Source organism: Sesamum indicum, linkage group LG11 (assembly GCF_026168435.1).
Source record: "Sesamum indicum cultivar Baizhima isolate 11 linkage group LG11, ASM2616843v1, whole genome shotgun sequence".
Classification (NCBI taxonomy): Eukaryota; Viridiplantae; Streptophyta; class Magnoliopsida; order Lamiales; family Pedaliaceae; genus Sesamum; species Sesamum indicum.
The window spans coordinates 15,196,030-15,220,973 of NC_142667.1; the positions used below are offsets into that span (position 1 = coordinate 15,196,030).

The following is a 24,944-nucleotide window of genomic DNA, read 5'->3' on the forward strand; positions in this document are numbered from 1 at the left end:
AATAAAAAAAGAAAGAAAAAACCCATCCTGTCAGCCCACAATAAAAGCTAGAAAAATTCTTACTCAAATCAAGTTTGGAGCAAGTAAAATACACCGGTTATGGTTTTTTTTTCTGAACTGTAGGCCCAAATTCAACTAACATGATTTGGGTTAGAATTTTCCATAAAAAGCAAAGCAAATTGGATGTTCATTCATTACAATACACTGTATAATGGCTTGGAAGCAAAATCACACCACAATCATAATGACAAATATGAATATCAACTCATCCTGCTGCTTCACTCTCCATTGCATCATCCTGGAATTTTCTTCCCCTGAAAGGCAAATCATCCCTTTTAAAAACAACAACCAAATTTAATCTTCAGCACAAAACTTTCATTTTGTATCCATGAAGAGATCGAGTTGACAACCTGCTACATATATAGTTTAATAAAGTAGTGAAATTAAGGATTGTTGGTTCTTACATTTCTTTTGGGGTTGTGATGAGGGGACATGTTTGTCCGACGATTTGGTGGTGGAATGTAGGTGTGAGTCTCTGGACCTCTGTAGTCAATTACATAAACCTCAGAATCCTTATTTTTCACATCCAATCTCCCTGCAAATACCACCCTAGAGAAAGAACCTCTGGAAAAGCTTGGCACGGCGACCAGGAGGAAGAGCAGTAGAGTGGCGATCATCATTCTGTCCTTCATCTCCATATAGAGTACTAAAGACTCTTCTTGTTTCTGTGTCCAATTCTGAAATGAGAGGAAGGAGTTGTTGTCGGATTGCAGAGAGGTTTTAGGGGATTTTGAGAGTCACCATCTGCACAGCAATTGATTGGGATGTGCTGAGTTGTAGCAGTTATTTAGTATGATCATTCAGAGCCACCTTTACAGACTGTTTGGACTAAGAGGAAATCAAACTGAGGGGAACACAAATGCTGTCATAATTACTTCTTCCAGGTTACATTAACCATACATTTGTTGTCTAAAGGAGGAAATCTTGGGTTGGTCCCTCCCCCCCTCTCTCATCCTCTATTCAAAACATCACCAAAATGGAGTTTCAAGAATTAAGGGAAATTAGTATGTGATGTTGTCTGGTGACATTGTGTTGTTGGTATTAATACATACGATCTAACGATTTTTAAGTGAGTTTAACCAATTACTAAGTTAGACGGCACCGAATTCCTATTTTCTTATGGTCGCGTGCGACAATTCTATGTGTATTTTATTAAGAATGTCTTAAAAGGGACATTGCATTTAACAGAACAGCACGTTGGTTGTACGCACAAAATACATATTTCCTTTAAAGTTTGCCTCTCAATTCCTACCCTCTTTATGTCATAGTATACAGTACATCATGATGATTTACGATTAGGGTTGAATGTTGCTAAGTCCACAATGTATATTCGAATTCTTGAAAAGACGTTCAGTGAATTTAAACATACGTCATAACTTGTGTGTAAGAAAATTTATATAGTGATAATAATTTTATTGAAAAATATGGGTTCCCTTTTATTAGTTGTTGTGGGTGTCGAGATTGGGGTGTAGTTGGAAAAATTGAATGCACTGCAAGAGATAAAGCAGTCTGTGTCCTTTCTATGAGGTCTTACATTACATGAAATCAATACCAATCGCTGATTGCATGACGCCGTGACCCCATACGCATCAACTTCAAAAATCAAATGTACCCTTCAACTTTTCTAAATATTTCAATTTCTTGAATTTTGAAATACAATATAGACGACTTGAATTTTGGAGCTCAAACGTATGGTGCAGGTTAGGACATTAATTCATGAAAGGTGGCACATCATGACAGATTGTTGTGTAATAGGATTTCAAATATATGCCGACAAGGTATTAAGAATAACATGTCAAATGAATATAAAAACTCAGTTTCATTTTCATACACCTCAAAATTGTAGAGGCATTGATTGGATGGATTTGTTTGCTTTGGTGAAGATTAGTGGGTGTTATTGGGTTGAACAGTGTGAGTTGGGGGCTCAAAGGTCCACCCCTATTTACTGTTTACCCTGCATAACACAAACTCATCAACTAAGGGTGCTTAATAAACCCAATCCTATAAGGGAGTAAAATGGTCATTTTAACCTGCCTCATCTTCGTTCATCATCGACGCATAAAATTGAGGTGAATGATTCGAGTTTTACTGAATGTAAGAGTGTCTGTCTCCCTTTATATAAAATTTATTTATTTTATTATTAAGATATTAATTCAACTATACACTGCTTAATTACCGAAATATTTACAAAATCATATAACTATTTTTTGTATTGAAAAAACAAAGAAAGAGAGAGGAGGACGTCTAAGGTTTGAGTTTGGTAGTTGCAGATGCTATAAATGGGCCTCAAATCTGAAATTGGGTTACATCATCACTAACTATCCCTATGTTTGCACCTTAATTTGGACCTCCTCATAAATACATACTCATCTCTTTATGTATGACGATAAGTAGATAATTCATAGATAACCAAACTAAGTTCGGTTCTTACCACATATGGCATTACATCCTTATTTATTACTTAAATTTGACTAAACATGTCATATAGTAGTTCAAGAATCAACATCAATTATGATAAGAGACTTATCATAGACTTGTTCCTGACTTATTTGGGTTCTTGTTAAAAACTCGGGTCATGCTAAATTATGAGTCCCGTATTGCACGCTACGTGTATAAAATTCAGATCATTTATATGTTTAAAACCATGTTTTATACCGATATTTCGATCGTTATCAGGCTAGAAAATGGTGGAAACTGTTGAAGAGGCATATGATTTTCCAAGTGGATGATCTCATAATAGTTCACCACAACATTAATGTTCCAAGATTGGATAATACAAATCAGTCCACCTCAAATTAAAGGGTGTCCGAATTTCATTATGTCCATATCTGTTTATTTATGAAAATCAAAATATTCTCTAGGCCTAAAACAGAGTACACAAAGCCAAGCGGACAATACAAATCCCTCCGATCCTTTACAAGAGTGTGACAACGACATGTAAGTATGTAATAATGTCTCTCAATCTAAACAAGATTCTTTCTTCCCCACTAATGCCCCAACATCAAGAAAGATTTTGGTTTGTGTTATTTTATTTTATTTTTCATATATAGTTTCTTTTATAAAAAATATTTTAATATAATAAATGGGAAAAAAGGGTGTATAAAAAAATTAGACACTATGGAAAAATGAGGATGCAAGAGAATTGGAGAATGGGGAAAGAAGAATGTGAGGAGAGATTGTAGGAGGGAAAATGGAAGTATGGAATATTTTACACAAATTAGGTTCGATCGAATCAAAATTTGATATATTTATCATATAATAGATTAATTTTATAATTGCATACAAATCATATAATTACTATATAATTAATTTAAATTCAATGAGAAGGCGTGGCTTAGAATTTCTAAGCAGGAAGGAAGGAGTGAGTAATATAATAGTGTCAATGAATGAAGAGTGTGTGACAGTATGAGTGAGGAAAGGCAAAGGGCAAGCAATAAATACAACAGCAGCCCATGAGGAGTGGCAGAGTACACGAAACAATTTTACTGTCCTATATCTTTCAGCCTACGACTCAGACATCCTAATTTTATAACATTTTCATCCATCCACACATTAATTCTTAATAAAATAAATGTTATATCAGCATTTGATTGACATTAAGATTCTCTCTTACAAAACCCATAAATCAGAAAAACCCAAAAAATATATGTATATTTTTTTCATGATGAAGCAATCAACAACCCCAAAAAAAAAAAGAATGAGAAGAAATCAAGAACTTTGCTTTATATATAATTTCCTTTAAAGAAAAAAAAAACAGCAAGAAACAAAATCACAATATACTCAAAATATTATCCAAGAATAATTATGTTTTGGTTGCTGATTAACAATTACTATGAATTGTGTTGTGAAGAATTGTGAAACCTTGTTTGATTGGGGGGTTGTGGATTAATGATGAGCCTTTCTCCTGTTCTTGCAGGCTCTGATTTACACCTTGTGAGCAGCAATGGATGCACTGCTGTTAATCCTCCTGCAACATTAACTCCCTTCAAATCATCTTCACCTGAATTCTTCTTCTTCTTCTTCTTCACTTCCAATTCTTTGCTACTTTCCTGCAGGCTAATTGGTGTTGCCTCCTCTTCCACCACATTTTGACAGGAGATGGGATTCTCTTGCACTACTTGCTCTGTTTCATTTTGAGGTTCAGATAATGGAGACCCCCAAAACCTACCCCCCAATGATGAAGATCTGTATGGAGCAGATCTGCACCTTGTCAAAAGTAATGCGTTTTTGGGTGGAGATGATGGAGAAGACGATTCCACTTCCACACAACCCCTCTTGCTTTCTTCAGCTGCACCTCCAACATTCTCGTACTTGTTGTCACTGCAACCACTCTCACTATGATCATTACCCCCCTCACCACCACCACTCTTTTCACTCTTCTCATTACAATAACCCCTGAAAGAATCCTCTGTCCCATCAACTTTCTTGCAACACCACCACCTCAAACACAAACCCCACTTGCAAAATACCCCTCCTCTAAAGTGCCTCTTTCGCCACCGGAATCTCCAGGGAAATTTCCCACAGAAGAGGGTTCTCTTCAGCCACCAGCAACGGCGGCGACGCTTCACGGTGGCGCCTCCGGTCTTTCTGGGCTTAGTTTTGGCGGAGCGGCGGACCCTGACTTGGCCAATGCAAGTGACCTTGGGGGATGATGGTTCTTGAATGACTCCAGCAGGCACACTAGTCTTCTTGCTGCGCAGGTAAAAGATTGGGCTGGAACGAGATCTTCCTCTGCTCCTGCTCCCCACATTACTTCTCAAGAATCTCATCAATGGCGGAGGAAACTTCTCCGCCCTGCCCGGACTTGATAGTGGCTTCGACAAAGCTTTCATCTTTACTATCTCTCTCTCTCTCTCTCTCTGCACTCTGCCTCTGCACACTGGTAAGAGTATCCAGTAGCTAAATATACCGCTACTGCCCTCTCGCTCTCTCTCTCTCTCTCTTCTGTTTCCTTTCTTCCGTTTCTTTGTCCATATATATACACATATATATATATATATATTCTATCGTGTTTGTGTGTGGTGGTGGGGTGGGATGGGGTGGGGGTAGGTCGGATGGGGGAAGGGATTGGGATTGAAGGGGTAGGCTTTTCCTTACGTGCCATGTTTACTCATTTATTGCACTATAGTCATTTATTTTAGCTTTTTATTTATGTTATTATTTTATGAATCTTGGTGGTAAGTATATAATATTTAATTTAAATTACTGAATAATAATAATAAAAAATTTATGTGTAGCTCCTGCGACAAGAAGAGTGTAGGTAATAGGTATTATTATTTTATTATTGCACGGATGCAAGAGAGAGAGTGAGGAGTTTGAGGTTCCAATACATCAAGTGCTTCGGCCTTGCACGTTTCATTTCATTACAGTATTAAAAGCCAGTGTCTTGTTTCTCTTACAGACAGACAGCTGCCAATGCCATCTACACTCCACTTGTTCCTCCCCTCATTCTTACATATGTAGACGCAACGCACTCACAGTAGGAGCAAAACTCCGCAGTAAGTAAATAATTATCAGTGATTACCGTTTGGATTTCGTTCAGGTGAAACTCAACCCCCTACCCCTACTCTATTACCTTCCTATTTACCTGTTCAAATGTTTTAACTTTTTTCCTAACTTGAATTTTTTTATTTTTGAAAATCGAATTTGTAATTTTTTTTAAATAAAAAAAAGATGTCAGCATTGAGATATTTGATCTTTGTTTTGTACCATTCAATAGTTGTCCGGGTTCTTTTACTTACTAGATGTGGTAAAACGAGTAGGGCTGAATTGTATGATATTTTTACCAAACTTTGCTGATTTTTCATCAGTTTTAGCTTTTATTTTTCAAGGATAGGAAATATCAATTATAGTTAGATTCTTTGGAGAAGAAGATTTTGAAATAAATAGAGTGGATTGCCCTAACATGTTTATTTAATAATCAACAAGAGTGACTAATTATTATTTAATAAAGGAATAAAATAAAAAGAAATAACTCACACTCGAGTGGTTAATTTTCCTTTCTTTTTTTTTTTTGGCTGTAAAAAGATTCCTTTGTTTCAACAGTCAAAGCAGTTAATTGCTGAACTTGGAAGTCAAAGCAAAGAGATATGGGGATGCATATGGGATGAGTATTTAATTCTCAAACATCACAAACTAAGTTGAGTATTTCTTGGTACAAACAATACTATTTCTACTTTGTTTTTCCGAGTGAAAATAGAGATTGTTTTACAAGAGATACCTCAGCCCATAATCACTAGAGAAATGGAAAGAAAATGTTTGAGGAATCAACCTTTTCTTTTCAAGAAAGCTGCTCAAATGTGTGTGTTCTTGTTTGTCTGAGAGGACATCAGAGAAAATATTTTTTAACCCTCAGATTTCTTGAATATTACCTTTTTTTTTTTTTAACTTGTACTGGTTGCTGATCTGACCTCAAAGTAATTTAATGCATGCAGCAGAGTAGCCAATTCCAGGACAAGGTGAGTAGAAAGTGAAGCATATGGTGAGCATTCCAATGTGTAAGAAGGGGGAATGAGACATCATCTGATGAGTATATGGTAAACCCTCTTTTTTCACTTGTAAGCATATGGTAAGCATATCCATACTCTTTTTTCACTGTGCAACTCCCCACATTTTACTGCAAATTTGCAACTTTGAACTGAAAACCAAGAGGAAACTACAAACAAGAACAGAGATCCCTTTTTGCTTTCTGCATGTGTGTGTGATGGTGATGGCCAAATTGGACAAAAACCCAAAGATAATAGAGCTCTCTTTACTTTTTCCACTATTATTTGTTTGAACTCTTTTTATTTTCTTATTTCTCTTTAGCAACTTATGATTTTCTATCAATTCTTTTTTTTTAAAAGTTGAGTATATAGTGTTTTATGGGATAGAACATAAGGAAACTGCATGGTCTATAAATTTGTGTTTCAATAACACATGTCCATAACATTTTGTCAGAAACACACAGAACTGGTATAGAATGATTGATTTTGCTATAGTGTATGGGCTGATTATTACAAGAATGAATAGGAGGGCCAAACTAAAACTTTGATACTAGGTAAAAAGAAGAAAATCCAGGCATTGGGGCCAAAGTGGTTCAGAGGGCCCTGAAACAAAGAAAAATGACAAATCACAAGAAATGATTTGAAGCAGACAGAGGCAGAAAGAGAGTGGGGGCTCTTGATTTCTTTCATAGGATGTGAAAAGGCAGAAACATGCAATGGCTCCACATATTTCCTTTTATCTGCAACTACAGCCCTTAGATTTGACATGCAAACCACCTTTTTCTCTCAATTTCCACCCTCTCCCAGTTACATTTTCTGCCCCAAAGTCAAGAATATTTTTTAAATTGCCCCCCACCAACAATGCCTACAACAAGTCAACTCTCTCTCATATAAGAAAAGCAAGAGCTTCTTGACAAGGCGAACCCAAAAGGAGAGCAAGACAATCAGGAACCATTCATTCATTCATCAGAGTTATCAAAGCTCTGCAGACTAGGAAAAAGATAAATATTTAAGGGTGATCATCAAACTGCAGAGAGTAAGCCCACACATGGAATATTGATATGTTGTTATTTTATTCATTGATGGGGGTGGGGGGACCATTGCATAGAGAAAGGCAAAAGGGCAGCAGGGAGCTATTAATATTTGTCTCAAGGACCCCTACAAAATATTTGTAGCATTCAGGCATCCGATGATTGTTTCCCACTTGTTTCTGGATCAGACACAACTTGTGGAACCAATATATGATTCATAGCCCTGCATTCGTTCCATAACACCAAAGTGTGAAAATTAAAAATAAAAGAAAGGAGAAGTGAAGAGATCTCCTCGTCATTACAGAATTTCTAAACCTTAACATGAAGAAATAGCTATGCCCGAAGAAATGGTTCTTAAAATAGAAAGTAGCAAGGTGAGAAAAGAAACATCGGGAAATGTTAACCAAATTTGTAACCGTTGTACTTGCAACATCAGCTATGTGAGTTATTTGTTTTATTCTGATGTCTAAGTTTGGATCATAATGGGAGCAACTGATGCTTGTATAATTGTAGTTTTCCTCTCTTAAGGAAAGAAAGCAGAACTCCATATTACTAGCAAGTCAAGAATGTAAGAATCCTTCAAATACAAACACAGCAGAGTTCAACTTTTGATTTGTTGTTAGAAAATATTTTCCATACCTATTCAACACAAGCAGCTATAGATGTGTTTGTGTAAAGAGCTAATAAGCATTTAAATAAAATAGGGCATCAAAGGTCATGCCTCAAAATCAAAACAGAGTGATCATTTATCCCTAGACTCGACGGACCTGATTCCACTCTACTCAACCTACTGCACTGAAATGCTCTGATAATAGATTCAAATGTGCTTGCTGAGTTTTTGCTTCCTTCCCATGATCCATGTTCTAGAGAAAAATGGCCGATATCCTGTTCGAATGATTCCTGACTAGCACCAATAAAACTTGCTCAAGAAATTATGTCAGTTAACCTGCATGCATTATAAGAAGTTGTAAAATGCTGTCGTTTCAGAATTCATTATAATGATGATGTTATTTGCCTATGCATCAATCAAAATTTCCAACTGGTTGCGCTTGCCTCAGAATAAACTATATCTACTCAATAATTCTGAAAGGTGAACTGCGACAATGTTATTTGGCAAACAATCCCAGATTAATAAGAGCAAGAACACCAACAAGGGCCCCTAATCTCATTAAAAGGGATCTTGTTGTTCTATGCATATCCAGAAAGGCACAGTGTAAGCTGAAAAAGAGAATATTCAAATGCAAATTTCTCCATTCATCTTCATTACATGCCACATCATAAATAAACACCACGTACCATGGTACTCCATCCCACCGGAAATAGCTACGCAATATTATGAACCAACCAACGCTTTATTAATTAAGCAAAGCATTTTCTCTCACATAATAGAAGTGAAATTATAAAATTGCTAATGCAAAATGAAAATCAATCTTGCTTATGGTAAGACTTCACAAGTTTATATCCATGTGAATCTCGGTTTCTCATTTTATAGTTTGCATTCAGCTTCTGCATGCTTATTTCTTGTGAATATTGAGCCTTGTTAGTACCATATTACTCTAACAGAAATTGGTTTTTCTGACGAACTTGTGAGATAAGAATGGATTTTTAACTCTTTCTTGCCCTTCTAATCAAAAATAGAGGGCCAAAACTGTACTTAACCGGAACTTGGTGGAGATTACAAGATCAGTAAAGTTGCAGCATTCAACAAAGATGTTAGATCTCATGGGATACCACAAAGACAATGCCAAAAGCAGGGCTATCAGGAGTTAGGATAAGTGTATGCACATCAATTATTTACTTTACCAATCAATGGTCCTAAATCATCCACATTTTAGTAATTCACCAAGATGCAATACCAAATTGTCAAGTTTCTGTAGACAACTTGTGCCCACCTTCAAATATTTTGCTAGGTTTTAGTACATGTTTCTTCAATGGTGATTGCTCTTTATAGTAGATTACAGTTAAGAAGACTTATGTCTTTTCCAATTTATAGTTGATTGCAGCGACAAACCTATCACATATTAACTGGTTACCGGTAATTGTTACCATTATTACTTCAAGCTTGTAACCATCTACTGCAAGACCATTCTATCTTAAGTTCAAAGATTCACACTAAGAGTAGATTTTCCAGCTACAACATCAAGCATTTTGATGTCAACAAGTCCGCTTGGTAATCGTTTTTCCAAATGCACAAAACCAAAGAAGCATAGGATCACCAATCATAGTAAAATTCAATTGAAACTTAACCATAAGCAAACAAAGAGAAAGTCCCGTATACCCCATTTTTCAGTCCATTAATCGGATCGCTTGTAGGAGACGTGTTTCCTCGACGCCCTCGCATTTTCATACTCAAACTTCAACACATTCGGAATATGTGAAGTATCCTTCACATAAAACAACCTGCCAAAGTAACTCTCCTCAATCGCCGGAAAATGACACCGCAGCAAACTATTCACTACCCAAAACCACCCTCCACCCAGCACCGCCCCCAGTGCCGCTCCGGCAAACACCTGCGCCAGAGTATGGTACCCCAAATAAACCCTCGAATACATAGTTAAAACGGCCAAGGGCCACACCACAAGCCCCACAATCCACATTTGCTTCCGGAACAAAACATCTATTCTGTAATAAGTCAAGAGCGTGAAATAAACGGCGAAAAAGAACATGTACTGGGAATGACTGGAGGGCCAGCCGTGGGAATCGCACATTTCCAGAAGTGCGCAGGTCTCTGGCCGGGCTTGTTGAACGGATTTCTTAATGATTTGGTTTACGAATTCTGAGATCAAAATGCCGAGGGCGAAGAACATGCCTTGAAGCTCGCGGCGAAAGATGAAGTGTGAAATGAAGCCCCCAAGGCTGATAAAAACTGGGATTAGAGAAATCCATGCCAATAAATGGCCGATTTGATCTCCCTTCCGGTATCGAACGTGGGTTAAGGTTACGGCTTTGAGGGGTGGGTGGGGCTGGAGGTGGGAATTCGTCATAGGAAGGATCGGATCTTGGACAATGCTGCAAGAAGAGAACTACAGATTGTGAGTTAGGATTAAGGGAGCATGCAAAGGCAATGCAACGAAAAGGAAAACGAAGAAGTTGAGCTGATTAGTTTATATAGTGATAAAAGTAAGGAAAAGGTATAGGCTTCCAGATTTCTAGTGCTGTTGCTCAAAATCATGAAAAATTTCCGTTGCCGGGAATCGAACCCGGGTCTCCTGGGTGAAAGCCAGACATCCTAACCGCTGGACGACAACGGATTTGTGTTAATATCATCTCGGTACTTTTAAATGATTTTTTCTTTCCGCGCTACTAAGTACCAACGCTCGCCCTGCCGTACATTCTTTTCCTCTCCGCAATCCACTCTCCCCTAAAAAACCCAAAACCCTTCGGGAAAAACCCTAAATCATCATCATCATATATACACACACACACATATCAAACTTTTCTGAAGCATTGTTTCATTCGGCTTGCCATGAATTTACTAGCCAGAGCAAGACCATCATCAGCCTATCTGATTTTCTCTTCTCCTTCACCAAGAAGGTGCCTTTTTTACATCCACCCCATTGCTGCTCCTCTTCAACAATGCAGTTTCTTTTCCAGTAAAGCTGCCTATAGTAGCCAGAAAACGCAGCAAGCTACCAAGCCAAGAACCCAGAAATCTTCTCAATCGTCTTCAAGTTTTACTCAGAGAATCAAGAAACAAGCAGAGGCGCTTGCTACTGTTTGGCCCAAGCCAAGAGAGATGCCATATCAAGAGAAAGTTTCCAATTTTGTGAATTTGATCGGTCATATCAGGACACCGGTTCGTTTTGAGGCTGCTTCTGATGGGAAACACTTTTCTACCACTGTGATTTCTCTAGGAAATGGAGGTGAGAGAAATTCTCTGTCGATTCCTGTGGTGTTTGAGGGAGACTTAGCTCATGTTGTCGCTTGTCATGTCAAGGAGAACGATTGTGTTTTCGTGTCAGGGCAGTTGAGTGTGGATCCTGTGAGATTGGTGTCGAGTGAGAGTCTTGGGAAGTTTCATGTTGTGGCGGAAAATCTTAACTTTGTCCAGGGACTTGAGAAGAATTTTTTAGATAAGAAATTAGGCGTGGAAACTGACAAGCCTGGTAAGCACGGGGCTAAAAAGATTGAGGAGGTCATAGAAAGGGTGGATAATGATCCCTATTTTATGAAGCAGTTGGGAGAAGTACTGAAAAATCAAGATACGAGGAGAGTTGAGAGTTCTGTCAAGCAGTCGAGGAATGCTGACTCTGTGTCAGCGCCTCCAACTGCGACTTTGGAATGTGGAAAGGATGAGTCAGTACGAGAAAAATGTAATGGAAGGAATGGAGGGATTGCTATTAAGAAAAAAGGAGCAAATCAAAACTTGGATTTGTGGAGGGATCTTGTCAAGAATCCCCTGCAGTGGTGGGATTATCGCGATCATAAGAGTAATGGACTGGTTAAAGAAAAATTCCCGGATTTTAAGCAGAAGGTGACTGAAGAGGCACTCTGGGTCACCAGTGCGCCAGAATGGGTGTTGCATGGACTTGGAAAACTGGAGTTTGATGTTAAGCCAATGAAACAAAAGCAAATGCAGGGAGGTGAGAGGCCTGGTGAGAGAAAAAAGAGTGGTAAACTTGATCATTTTTGGAAGGATTTGGTGGAAAATCCTGATAACTGGTGGGACAACAGAGCACAGAAGAAAAACCCGAAAGCACCCGACTTTAAAAACAAAGAAACAGGTGAAGTTTTATGGTTAAGCAGCTCACCAGGTTGGGCATTATCCAGGCTACCGCCCATGAAAGATGGTTAAAGGCTACTGATGAAATGAGCTTCCCTGCAATTTGAGTGGTCTGAAGGGATTGAGTCCAAGTTCAGAATTTTGATGCTCCATATATGCTGCCAGTTTTGAGTGTTTAAGCCTGCATGATTTTGAGAGTGCGAACACTGTTGGAACTGAACAAGAAAGCCACCTTAGAATCTTTGGAAATGTGCTTCGGATTCATTCTCTGACTAGTTCTGTTTATATAGACGATTTCTAGTTGCAACCTTGTTTGCACATTGTGCATAATTTTGTTCAATTCCTATTTACAGGGTTTTGATGCAATTGCTTCATGTGTTTTATGAACCACCCTCTTTGAGGAGAAGTGTTCTGATTCTTTCATGTTGAGTTACAAAGAAGTGTTCTGATTCTTTCATGTTGAGTTACAAAGAAGTGTTCTGATTCTTTCATGTTGAGTTACAAAGAAGTGTTCTGATTCTTTCATGTTGAGTTCAGACGACACTTCAGATACCGGTGTCAATTGTATTAATTTATTGCAGAAACTTTATCAAAACAAACTCATCAGAATTCTAGATTTGTAGATAGCTAACTTGTTAGCAGCTGTTGCATTTCAACAATAACATGTCAATTACATATAATGGAAAATAGAGAGAGTTCTTTGACTTATTTCTGCAACAATTTTCCACACTTTTTCATCAAAGAAGTAATTTCCGCTACCTGTATTCCATAAAGATGGAACAGAATGACCCATGTATTTGATCTTAGACAACATCCCATTAAGGAAAGATCTACTCCGCCTACAAACGATAATAAGGAATCAATTCATTCTAAAGATTTGTAAGACTCACTCAAAATCATGGAATTCCAAAGCTTAAGCTTATGCTTAAGTGCTCAACTTATGACATTTCCAGCGGTCAAATTGCTGCGTAAAGTGGGACAGAATGACTCATGGATCACAAGAAGTAGAAAATGAAGGATAAAATACCAAAATAGCATTTTACCCACAGGAAAACAAGGTGGATGTTGTCATTGCTATAGAGAACAAAGATTCCTTTTGATATTGTAGTGCTTTCTATTTCACACGTCTATTGTCAGCACTAATAAGTAAAGTTATCTTCAGCACGTAGAAATCAGCAAACTATTTGATTTCTGGCTTTCCATGCTCCACTGAAAACAGGAGCAATCCTGTTATCTACACAGTCATTTTTTAATCAGGAAGCATCTTGTTCAGAGGTAGACTCTGCCTGAACCAAGCCCTCTTCTCCATCTTCTTCTGTTAGGGTATTATCTACAGTATCAACTGGACCTTGTGGGCTTCCAAAAAGGGTTGAGAATATGTTCCTGTGGCATTCATCGCAGAGAGAAAAATATGAGAAGTGGCCCTCTTCTGGAAGTCTATGCACAATCGCATTGGGTAGGATACGGGCCACATAATCAGTCATTGATGGGGGAAAGACTGTGTCTTCCAGTCCCTGTTCAACAAGAAGAAAAACATGAATCATTGAGGAGATGTCACAATATTGATGTAACCTTTCCACTTTCAAGAGGAATAAGCAATATGAAGGACAAAGAAAGTACGCTTGTGTAGACCTGCCATATGTGTATCGGGCCAAGATATCCAGTCAATTCACATTCTGGCTCACCATACATGAACTGGAGCCAAGGGAGAATGCCTTTTCTGGAACATTTCCTCTGCATTTGAAAATCCATGAGGCTGAAACCCCAATTTGTCACTTGGAGTACTGCTTCCTCCACAAAGGGTTTGAGATTACCCTGACGAACTGACTCTTCAACATCCCTGTGCCATAATTCTTCAAAAGCTGATGTTTTGACAAGATCTTTATCCTGGTTCAATGAAGAGGGAAAAGTATGAGTAAAGAAACATATAAGGGCAGCCTATGCAGCAACCAGATGCTGACGGACTGGTTTCAATTTTAGTTTTCTCTTATATAATTTACATAGAAAATTATAATGTATATGTGGACCTGATCCCACCTTCTTTGCCAGTGATAAAGACAACCATTTGTCTATCTGACCATGCTTCCCAGAGAGAAAAGTTCTACTATAAAAGTAACTGAGGAACTTGGGAAATCTTCTAGCCAGATAGTACAATAATTTTCTTCTTCGAGTCCAATTTTCCCAAGTCCTAGACATCTCTTCTTTGGTCATGCTCACTTCATATGGATTAACAAATGGTGCAAGCATGGCAACACCTGTAACAAGAACATCTTTAACGCATCAATGATGGTCAAAATGCATGAAAAATCTCTATCAGCAGCCCCATTTCCCCTTTCTTCATGAGTCGCACTAAATGCTGCCCATCTTTTATGTTTCTTTTCTATAATCATAACAAATAATGGCATCTTATAGTTTTTTTTTCTGCATGAAGGAAATGATGGTGTTTTACCTGCAACTTTATCCGGGATGTACTTCAGAGAAGCCCAAGCATGCAAAGAGCCACTTGAATATCCCAGAACCCAGAATTTACCCTTTACTCCTACTGAATCTGCCAAGTGTGACATATCCAGAGCTGATGAGTTAAGATTTCTGTTAGGATTAGGATCACTCTCGCCAAAACCAGGAAGATCATAACTGATGAGACGAACACCAAATTCTTCCAGCAACGACACTTTGATACCCAGTATACCTGTGATTTGATCATTTAAAAAATTTAGTATGTACACATAACAACATAAATTGCAACTTATTGTTTTCAATTGTCAGGTACCCCCAAGTCGAGAAGAGAGGAAAGCATGTGGCATGATAACGGAATATCTTGCTGTATCAGCTGGAACACCCATCTCATGATATGCTATGTATCTGCCATCTGGAAGCAATATACGTACAGCACTAGGAGGATGTAGAGAAACTTTCTTCACCAATACAACAGCACTGTCGTGATTGCTATTCACATTCAGAACTGCACATCATTTGAAGAACAGTAGGTATTAAAATGCAACACCAAGAATTGAAAAATCTAATGATACAGGAGCTCCAGAGGCAGTCGTCGAATGTCAAAAACAAAGCAATAACACCTTCTAGACATTACTGATGCTCGAACTCTGAAATGTTTGAAATTAAGGAGGGGCAATTTTACAATACCCTCACAGAATCAATTGTCGAAAGAACATGAAAGGGCATTGAATGAATTTGGATATACAGGTATAATCCATCATTTATTGCAGAAGAGATCAATTATAAGTTTCAAAATTGCAGATATCAACCATCTGCTGCTTATGTTTTCAATGAAAGAAGATAAACCCACTGGAATTTAGCTTGATATCGTAAGCTAGTGCTCCAGTTCTATTATCAAGTTTAGAAGCTCAAAATTTTGATTCCCAAGCATTTTTAAAGCTATACTCTACCTTCAAGTGATGGTCAGTACTCATATCTGATAACTACATTTAACCCAAAAGACGAAAGTCCAAAATATGATAAGATAACAATCTAAATTGCTCATGTAATCGCCCAAAATCAGCAAAAAATTGCAGCAAAACCGAAAAAATGAAGTAAGAACCTTGCGGGGGGAATAAAACCCAGAAATTACCAGCAAGAGCAAGAACAAAAACGAAGAAGATGATGGGCCAAACGTGCGCCGGATCACGATCCTCCGGCAAGAACTCATTCAGAAACCTCAGTTTCTCCGACACCTCAGCCAACGGCCCTTTGGTTTTCTTCACAATGTAAGAATCCTCAGTCAGTACTGTCTGCTGCAAAACATCCCTACACCCTCTCCCCAATTCCACCACCATTTCTCCCCACGCCTTGGCGAAGCCCTTGATTTGATCCTTCAAAGTCTCCGACTCCTCCTCCGCCGACGGCTTCGCCGTGAACTCCGGCGCCAATACTCCGATTGATTCTCCGGTGAATCGTATCCCAGTATCCTCCACTAAGCTTGCTAGCTCATCTCTCCACGACTTGGGTTCAGCCGATACCTCCATGAATACGTATGTATACAGAAGTTACATACACTCTGTACACGTACGCTCACCAACACCACCAATACTCTACTGAACTCCTAGTAATGAAAACCTGTGAAAATGGGTGTGCATGTCAGTGGAAGCGGTGACAGAAGAAAGAGAGAGAGAGGTGAAATTCTTGTGGGAAAATCAAAGAGAGAGAAGAACAGCTGTAAAGAGAGATGATATAAGAATGTAAAGACAATGGTCTCATGACATACGATCTGTATTCAGTATTATTATACATATTCATCGTATACGTATAGTTCTTGTCCCAACTGTTTGGTCTCTTCTCTTTGAGCCTTTGAGGTCACAAATATATCTTTTGTTTCAACTTAGATTTTTATATGAATCTTTCTTTACTACAATGATACATTTTCTGTTTGGGGGGTAAGAATCCAATTTCTAAAATTTCCTAAGTTCCATCTAAATTGCATAATAAAAATAAATTACAACGAATTCTTGTAAATATTAAAAAGTATTTAAAATCAACTTGAATAATTAGATGAGCATAGTAAGGAAGTTGAATACATGAATGGTTAAAACCATAAAAACCAAAATTAAAAGAAAAAAAAAATATTCCAAATCCAGAACCGACCATTCCTCAGAGGAATCAAATCTTCACCTTAAAAAAGTGAAAAAAAAAAAGTAGCAGTACACACACTACACACTCACACACAAATTCTTTTTTTATAATAATAAATAAATGTTGGTGAGTTAGTGGGCCCCATCCCAACGCCTTCTTCTTTACTCATCATGCACTTCACTTTTTCACACACTTAGTGTGTGTATTTGTGTCACTGAAAATACTATTAAGGACCACCACCTATTCATCCATAATAACGCTTGTTTTAGACTTGTATTCCTCAAAATAAATTGAAAATACTATTTTTTTATTTTTTAATAATTTGAAATCAAATTGATTTAAGTAAAAAATTATAAGCAATTCTCAATAAACCTTTCAACTTCGATATTTATTTTTTTATTTTTAACTTTTATTTTCAAACACTATCAAATTTTACTATTGCTTATTAGAAAAGTAGAAATATGTTATATTAATATTTTCTGAGATTAAGTTAAAATAAATAGATATTCTATATTTTTTGTAGAATTACAGTTACATTCTTTCAGGGGCATTGACGTAATATTTTTTAGAGAATATTTGTAAAAATTTTGCATCTAAATAGAGAGTGTAGTTGTAATACAATTATGAAATCAAAATATATGTCTATAAATTTATAAAAATTATGAACTATTTACGTATTTTAATATAATTTCAGAAGTATAATTTGCGTTGAAGTAATTGCTCAATGGGTCATGCAATTGGTGGTCCATATTTAGTTGGGATCGGAAATTGGGTTCATAACTTTTTATTATTTTAGTAGGATGTAGAAGTTTTCTCGAGCTACGTTGCGGGCTGCCACATTGCAGGTCTGGTACGTTTGTGTTCCGCCGGTGCTGGTTCCCAGGTGGCGGTGATGATGCGCTCACATGATATCAAATGTCAAATGCCGACCGCCTTTCCTCACCCACGGCCACGCCCTCGCCCTCGCTCCCGCCCCACGTATATATTCTATTCTATGTATCTTTTCATTCATCATTCACCTCTCTTCATCTATTTGTTCCAATATTTATTAGCCCCTCAAATTATATAATAAGGGGGAAAAATATTAAAATATGATGCAATAATGCTTTTTTTGGGAGTTGATTTTTAGCTAGTTTTTATAAATTTTTTCAATAATGATTTGAAAATGTATATTTAGAAACACAATGAGTGTTCTATACTGTTCATTTCTTTAAATAAATTTTAACATAAAAAAGGACTAACATGCAAAAGTATAAATAAACACTCCAATATTTAAATTGACAGATTGATTTAACAAAAACAAGTAGGGAAATACTTGAAAATAACACGAGATATAATGTATTAATTTTAATGGAGTTATAAAATATCAAAATATTAGACAAAGTATGATTGTATAGTATAAAGAATGAGGAGGGCTCTAGTAGAGGTTACAAAGGAGTGAGGTTACAGTTATGACTGCACTATAACCTCTATTTATAGGCCACTTTGGAGTAGAACTCTGAGATTGGTTATAGCATATAATACATCGTTTGAAAGTTGTGTCTTAGCTAATTAACAAAAAAATTAATTGAGATTTGAACTTATACGAGTGGAGATATGTTCGTTTTAGTCAATCATGCCCCGTCGCCCAAAATTTGGAGAGTTTGTTTACCTGCTGTTAACATGCCGGCTGCCGCGTATCTAAGAAGAGTGTGTTGAAAATTTTTCAGTATAATGTGGAATTCTTGTTGTTTGTTGAGTCATGCTGCTTATTATACTTATTTTTTTCTTTTATTCTAATATATTAATATTAATATAAAAGTTATGGGCTTGATACTTTATTTATTCATGACTAGCAGGATTAGGCCTGCCTAGCTGATCAGTGGGGACTCACTTCCTTTACTTTGAGATTTAGAAAAAATATTTTATTGGGATATCAAGTGCAAAAATAAAATCGAACAAATTGTAATTATCTTTTGGTTGTTTATTGCTATAGTCCGGTCCAACACATTGAATTTTAAGTGAAGTTGGATGAGGGTTGACTGGGTTGTTTAATTGGGCCGTCTCCCGTCCTCGCTTTCACTGTTCCCCTTCCCCCGCGCACCACCGGTCCACATCCCGCCGCGTCCCAAACCCACGTATTTTTCCCCCTGGCCGCCCGTCTTCCCCTCTCGTCGGTCCCCATCCCCAAATCTAAATCCTAAAACCCTAGCCCCAAACCAACGCTTGCAAGCCCCAATCCATCTACCAGCGGCAACGAGGAAGGCGATTGCTGTTGTGTCGGCCAAGCAAGAATTTCGAACAGGTTTGCCGTTTGCCATTACATTTCACGTCGGCTTGTTTATGGGCGACGTTTGCTGTTGTTTATGGGCGGCAATGGGATGCTCTATGCTTTACGTGTTTTTATATCCATGTTCATCCACGCTCCAATGATTTAAGCTATTTTCATGCGGATTATTTATTTTTTCTGTTTCATATCTTTATTTGTTTGCAAAATGATTGTGGACATTTTGAAGTCCGGTGTTGAAGAAATAATGGTTTATTGAGTCTCAAACTGTTGAAACCCACATGTTTTTAATTGTGGACAATGACTCACGATCACAGTTATGCAATTACATCAGCATCACCCTCATTGACAACACTATTTGTCTGACTGGTTATGTGAGGAGCTCGTCAGGCTGGAGCTGAATTGGACGTTTAGCACTAGCTCGAGCTCCATAAAAGATAAAATCCTCATTTACACCCCTAGATTTGATGGTGGTAAAAAGGTGGAAGTAATATGAGATGGAAGAGGGTATAAGGAGCATTGCAGTGAGAAATTCAATGTGTTGTAGTCTACTAGAGTAGTTGAACGTACTGAAAGGGTTTCTGTTGTATGTAATCTTCAAACTTATTGAATTGGATTTAATGCGAAAACTTGGTACTTTGGTATCGAACCCAGAATGGTTGCTTGCTGCTTGTTGAAATCATTGACACACACAGTATTATATCATCCTCCCTGTATGAACTTATGCAAGACCAACCAGCTATTCAGTTCCTGACATTTTGTGAAGTAATTTACGATTTTTTCAATTATGAGGTCCTTTATCATATCTAGCATCACTTACTAGTTTTATGCTGTAATGTTATTTTGCTGACAGTGAATCAACTATGGAAGATCAAAGAAAACGAACGCTGGAAGCTCTGGAGCGAAGGTTTGCGCAAGCAAAAGCAGAGCTTCAGACACAACAACAGAGGAGCAAGAAAAGGCCAGCTGAAGATAAGGAAAGAATTGCGTCAAATATCGAATCTTCATCGCCAGATTCAACAGTAAAAAAGTCCTCTGGTACTCCATCTAGAAAAGGTTTGTTGTTGAGTATGTTATATTCTGTCTCTTGCTGTTCGTGTGACGATTTCTTTTTGTGCACATGTTCTTGTTCTTTTTGCCTTAATGTGATAAGATGAATGATGAATAAAACAAAAGTTATTTACAGCATGAAGTATGTAGCAACGATGAGTTTTCTGGATAAGCAATGACATTTAAAACTGCTTGTGTTCAGTCAAATGTAAGATCAGCAGTACTAGATTCACTCTTTTTTATTTTTTATAAATAAAAATATTTTGAAGTGATGGTGCATGTAAATTTCAAAGAACACAATAGACTGTAGGAGCTCGGGTCTTATGATGGAATTCAGAAAGCTTAAAATATAACTGACAACAGCTCAATATTTTTTTTCATGTGGTGTGGAGTTTACATTCCCTTTAATGTCATCCAATTACTTGTTTATAATTGAGGCCAAGTGAATGGATCAGGTCATTCAAGCTTGTATACTGAATGATGTTGAAATTGAATGATGTGATTCAGCTACCAGTAATCTTTTCTAGATGATTCTGTTTCAGGCTTTATAATTAATAATATTTTCTTCTTATCTAATCATTTTGTCTGCTAACTTGAATCACTATGCAGGCAACTTTTCTTTCTCGGGTCATACTTCCAAACAGGGTATGGTTATATTAGATGATTGCTGCTCCTGTTTGCAATTATTATCTTTATATGTATATGGGATTTCTGAAACTGAAAGTGTTATCTACCATATTCTACAGATGTAGAAGTAATTGAACCAGCGTACTTCAACCTTTCTCACTCTGTTGATGAAAATTTGCTTCCAGCCAATGTTGAGGTCACTCTTCATGCTAATCTATCTATATTCTCAGATATTTGGCTTGTGATTGACTAAAAACCAGCTATAAATTATGATATCTCCCTTTACTTCACAATGCAGGTTTCTGATAGAAAAGTCACAGTTGATCGGATTTTGCATGAGCTTTTCCAACATGGTGATTCAGCTCAGAAGTACATGCAAGGATCTAAAAGCATGAAAATTGAGAATACAATACTTCTTGATAATTATGTTCATAGAAATGGCATGTCTAGTGGTGGTCTTACCCGGGCACTAAAGAATGGGTCAAAACGCTCTAAAAAGCATATGTCCATCAAGCAGCATAAGCGGAGTGGATCATTTGATTTGCCTAAAGAGTTCCATAAGTGAGTTTACTGGTCATTCTTGATATTTCATTTCTGTTTTTTTTCTCCATGCGTTATTGATACTTGTCTTTCTCTTTATACTTTGGTATTAGATGTTAGCTTTATGATAGTGCGTTATAAGTGATTTTGTTGACATTTTCAGCTTTGAACTCTTCAAGCCTTTGCATGAGAAGTGGAAATCATACATTGTACACCTTCTGAAAATCGTTGGGTTAGTAGGGGTCTTTTTTCTATATTTTAGTGCTGTGTTTATCTGTATATATAAGTGAGTTTTTAAGTTAAATCTCTTGCAGGAAAGATCAGCTTCCTCAGTGTTTTCTCAATGCCGACCTACATGGTGCAGTCATCCTAGGTTTGACAACCTTACTCTTTCTCTGACCACTCTCAATATGTGTGAATGCCATAGATGCAATCAATGTGGAGAAACACAAACCTGAATTTTCTCAACAGTAAATTCTATTCCTGAAGTATGATGAGTACTCTGACCTCATGATACTTTGCAGTCTTTACTGGCTATAGTAGTTGTGTTTGCTCAACTGCAATCATTAAGCTATCAATGCTGCTTTGGGCTTTTAATTGAAAGAAAATTCTTCCACAATCTCCTTCCTGTGTTTATTTTTTATTTCAGTATCTTAGTATGTTTCTCTCCTTTAATTAATAACTAGTTGCTCCTTGGTTTTGTCTGATATTGGTGATGATTGCACGATCTTGGCTGCGGCTTTAATTGGTTTTGTTTACGTTCATTGAAATGTTGCTTCCTGGTTGGATTTATGGGTATCTTCCATTTCGAAATTCTTTGGAACATATGTGATATATCTAAGAGGTTGACATGATGACTTTTGCACTATCACAATCCATAAGGCAAAAATTGGAGAATGGGACAGCACGGAAGAAATATGTGGTTTAGACTTTGCTGGTATCTTGTTCATTGTGAACCTGTCATGTCTTTTGTTGTTGGATTCTATTTTTTCCCTTTAAATTGCCACTGATGAGAAAAGATTATGGAACAGTTTTAGCTAGAATATGCAATAATGGATTTCCTCACATTATTCCAGTCCTTCTAAATGATACATTATTGTTGGGTTTTTTTCTGTTTTTGTAGTTGTTCAGTGCAAAGTACCTGCCTATGTTGGGATACATGGCATCATGGTGCGAGAAACTAAAGAAACATTTGGAATCATTACCCAGGATAACAAATTCCGAGGTGCTGCTTTATGTCTTTGGAATGTAGTTATGTTTGCTATTGCTTATCTAAGGTTTTGTCTTAGCAACAATATTTGGACGAGCTTTAGGTTCTTTGTTAGATAACTTCCAAAAGCAATTAAAATTTCGCCAACAGTAACGTTTTTGCTCATCATAGTATGCAAATACAGCTCAAGCTAATTCTATAAGCTTTATGAATGTTCCAGGATCTAGGGTGACCAAAACCTTTGTGTACGTATCTAAATTTATTTGGCAAAATTAGCAGAATTATATTGCCAATCATCATATTACTATTGGCAAAACTAATGTATGCCTCTCTTTCAATGTATATATCTCTATATATAAAGGCTATAGCCGTGTGTGTATGGTTACATGTGAAAATTTATATCTCTCTTTATTTGCAGTTGTGCCCAAAAAGCTTTCCGTATTTGTACTCCAAGCTGATTGTTGGAAGATAACACTTTATGGAGATAGACTTGTGTCCAGAAACTTGGTCCCGTGATTATAATCTAGGTATGTTGCCCATCTACCTAAAGATTTTGGCACTCCATGGTATACAATATCTTCTATTCAGGTGGTAGGATGTGATTTTCGTTTTTACATTTTCGATTTTCATGCTTTGAACCCTGCTGCAGTTGGATCACACGGTCGTTTCAAGAAAACCATCCAGATGTATGAGTCAGGCCCCATTGTGGAGTTGGAGCTTACAGAGCAGCCGAAAGGTTTCATCATATATGCCACGCCCATCCAGTTGGTTGGATATGAAAAATAAATTAAGTTCTCCGTTTTGCCAATTGTAAAGTCCAATATTCTACCAGGGAGAGCCTTCTGTTCTACTAATTTATGCAGGACACGGGACAAGAAATTTATTTAGGATGCTCTTGTTTCAGTGTCTGCAACCTACCTCTGCCAGGAGAGCACAATTTTGTCATCTATACTATATAAAAAAGAAAGATCTTCGCTCACAAATAGCGGTTAATGGCATCGCTGTATCATTTTTTTGTAAAGCCAAAAATATCCTTCAATTTTATATTTTATATAAATTGGTAAATTAGTTTTTTTTATGTCACATATTTGTTTTTATATTTTATTCTTATTTATAATAATTATTTTAAAGCACAAAAAATTATTTATTATATACACGTAGGAATATTGTGCTAGTAGTCTTTTAATTGTAACCTCCCCCCTCCCCGAATTTTGGATTTCATTGGACAGTTGGGATTGTTTGTGTTTTCATTTTCAACTTTTCAATTTTTGAGATAGTGATTAAAGTAAGCATGTTTGTTTATACGAATTCTCATTGGAATTATATTGATTTAACATCAAAATTTAATATAAAATACAATTTTATTGATTTATAGAATATATAACTTTAAAAAAAATTAAAAATACATATTTTTCACTGAAAATGAAACTACAAACAAACTAGTTTCATTAAAATTTCAGTTTTCATATATTACAGAAGTAGGTCAAGTGAAGAGAAACTTGGGTGTGCATTTTGAAATGTCTTTCCTTATTAATTTTCTCTAATTATTGCTTATTATAATCCAAATTATGAAAAAATGGGATTCTTATTAGGGAAAAAAAATCTGGAAAACTTGTGAATAACAGATATCATACGCTGATAAGATTAGAATTATGTTAATTCATGTAAGAATATTATCTCTGTGTTAGTACTTAAATGTAAGAAGATGGGAAATTATGTCCGGCAGATGAGTATTATTACGTAGTGATAAAATCAGGTTGTGAGTGAGTGGGCTATCAACCATATAATTAACGTAGGGTGTACATAAACATACTGAATCCTAGTTGTCACTATTGAGTGCATCCATTTACTAGTATTTTAGTATCCTCTTTCTGGTGATTATGACTAATGTTTCTTTAATTTTAAGCAAAGCAAAGGATTTATGTCTCTTTTTCATTTCGCATTATAATATTAAGGGAGGTGTAATATTTTTACCAATTTAACCTCAATAAATTCTGATGAAAATAATAATTTTCATTTGCTTAATTTAATGTAACTTCAATCAGTTAAAGTTGACATTCTTTGTTTGGTTTCAATTCATTTCTGGCCCATCTTTGAGATGGGTCGAGACATACTTAATATTTGGCTTCATGCAGAAATCACATCATATTTAGGTATTTTTCTCGTATTTGAATAATAATACACACACACATATATAAGTACATAAAAAAAGAGACATGATTCGATAACGAACAATGATTTTTGTCTTCCAAAATACAATATCAAACATACTGTACTTATTTTACATTATTTTTAAAAACAAATTCAAATATACGCATTATCTCTAATACATATTTATTTAACCCTGTTTTTTTCTATCAATTTC

At 36.6% G+C, this 24,944-nt stretch overlaps 5 protein-coding genes, 1 long non-coding RNA gene and 1 other non-coding gene across 11 annotated transcripts; 3 read left to right on the forward strand and 4 right to left on the reverse strand.

Annotated features, from left to right (window-relative positions):
* Positions 1-3,758: 3,758 nt before the first annotated feature.
* LOC105174330 (uncharacterized) lies at positions 3,759-5,040 on the reverse strand. The gene has a single exon (XM_011096391.3). It carries the CDS (start codon positions 4,890-4,892, stop codon positions 3,891-3,893), a length of 1,002 nt encoding a protein of 333 aa, XP_011094693.1. The 5' UTR covers positions 4,893-5,040; the 3' UTR covers positions 3,759-3,890.
* Positions 5,041-5,119: 79 nt separating this feature from the next.
* LOC148785125 (uncharacterized) lies at positions 5,120-6,826 on the forward strand. Its single transcript, XR_016062796.1, has 2 exons — positions 5,120-5,558; positions 6,495-6,826. It is a non-coding gene; the product is annotated as an uncharacterized LOC148785125 (long non-coding RNA).
* Positions 6,827-7,540: 714 nt separating this feature from the next.
* Positions 7,541-10,707, reverse strand: LOC105174331 (lipid phosphate phosphatase gamma). 5 transcript variants are annotated; one of them, XR_848820.3, is made up of 3 exons: positions 9,855-10,705; positions 8,344-8,522; positions 7,543-7,799 (listed from the first exon to the last, which is right to left on the reverse strand). XR_848820.3 is itself a non-coding variant. In XM_011096394.3 (2 exons), the coding sequence occupies exon 1, from the start codon at positions 10,558-10,560 to the stop codon at positions 9,871-9,873; it is 690 nt and encodes a 229-aa protein (XP_011094696.1). In that variant the 5' UTR covers positions 10,561-10,707; the 3' UTR covers positions 7,541-7,799; positions 9,855-9,870. The 5 variants fall into 5 exon arrangements, 4 of the variants coding, with proteins under 4 accessions (XP_011094696.1, XP_011094695.1, XP_020553328.1 ...); XM_011096394.3 differs by lacking the exon at positions 8,344-8,522 and having other exon boundaries at positions 7,541-7,799; positions 9,855-10,707; XM_011096393.3 differs by lacking the exon at positions 7,543-7,799 and having other exon boundaries at positions 8,126-8,476; positions 9,855-10,707.
* Positions 10,708-10,755: 48 nt separating this feature from the next.
* TRNAE-UUC (transfer RNA glutamic acid (anticodon UUC)) lies at positions 10,756-10,827 on the reverse strand. The gene has a single exon. It is a non-coding gene; the product is annotated as a tRNA-Glu (tRNA).
* A 76-nt stretch (positions 10,828-10,903) lies between these two features.
* LOC105174333 (protein OSB2, chloroplastic) lies at positions 10,904-12,773 on the forward strand. Its single transcript, XM_011096395.3, has one exon. The coding sequence runs from the start codon at positions 11,043-11,045 to the stop codon at positions 12,369-12,371; it is 1,329 nt and encodes a 442-aa protein (XP_011094697.1). The 5' UTR covers positions 10,904-11,042; the 3' UTR covers positions 12,372-12,773.
* Positions 12,774-13,166: 393 nt separating this feature from the next.
* On the reverse strand, positions 13,167-16,488 carry LOC105174334 (uncharacterized). The gene is made up of 6 exons (XM_011096396.3): positions 15,889-16,488; positions 15,070-15,261; positions 14,749-14,988; positions 14,337-14,554; positions 13,932-14,186; positions 13,167-13,813 (listed from the first exon to the last, which is right to left on the reverse strand). Exons 1-6 carry the CDS (start codon positions 16,280-16,282, stop codon positions 13,553-13,555), a joined length of 1,560 nt encoding a protein of 519 aa, XP_011094698.1. The 5' UTR covers positions 16,283-16,488; the 3' UTR covers positions 13,167-13,552.
* A 2,387-nt stretch (positions 16,489-18,875) lies between these two features.
* On the forward strand, positions 18,876-23,662 carry POP4 (ribonuclease P family protein). The gene is made up of 10 exons (XM_011096397.3): positions 18,876-19,170; positions 20,006-20,208; positions 20,812-20,847; positions 20,949-21,025; positions 21,128-21,390; positions 21,533-21,601; positions 21,684-21,742; positions 22,493-22,594; positions 22,998-23,106; positions 23,229-23,662. Exons 2-9 carry the CDS (start codon positions 20,016-20,018, stop codon positions 23,093-23,095), a joined length of 897 nt encoding a protein of 298 aa, XP_011094699.3. The 5' UTR covers positions 18,876-19,170; positions 20,006-20,015; the 3' UTR covers positions 23,096-23,106; positions 23,229-23,662.
* The last annotated feature ends 1,282 nt before the right edge of the window (positions 23,663-24,944 follow it).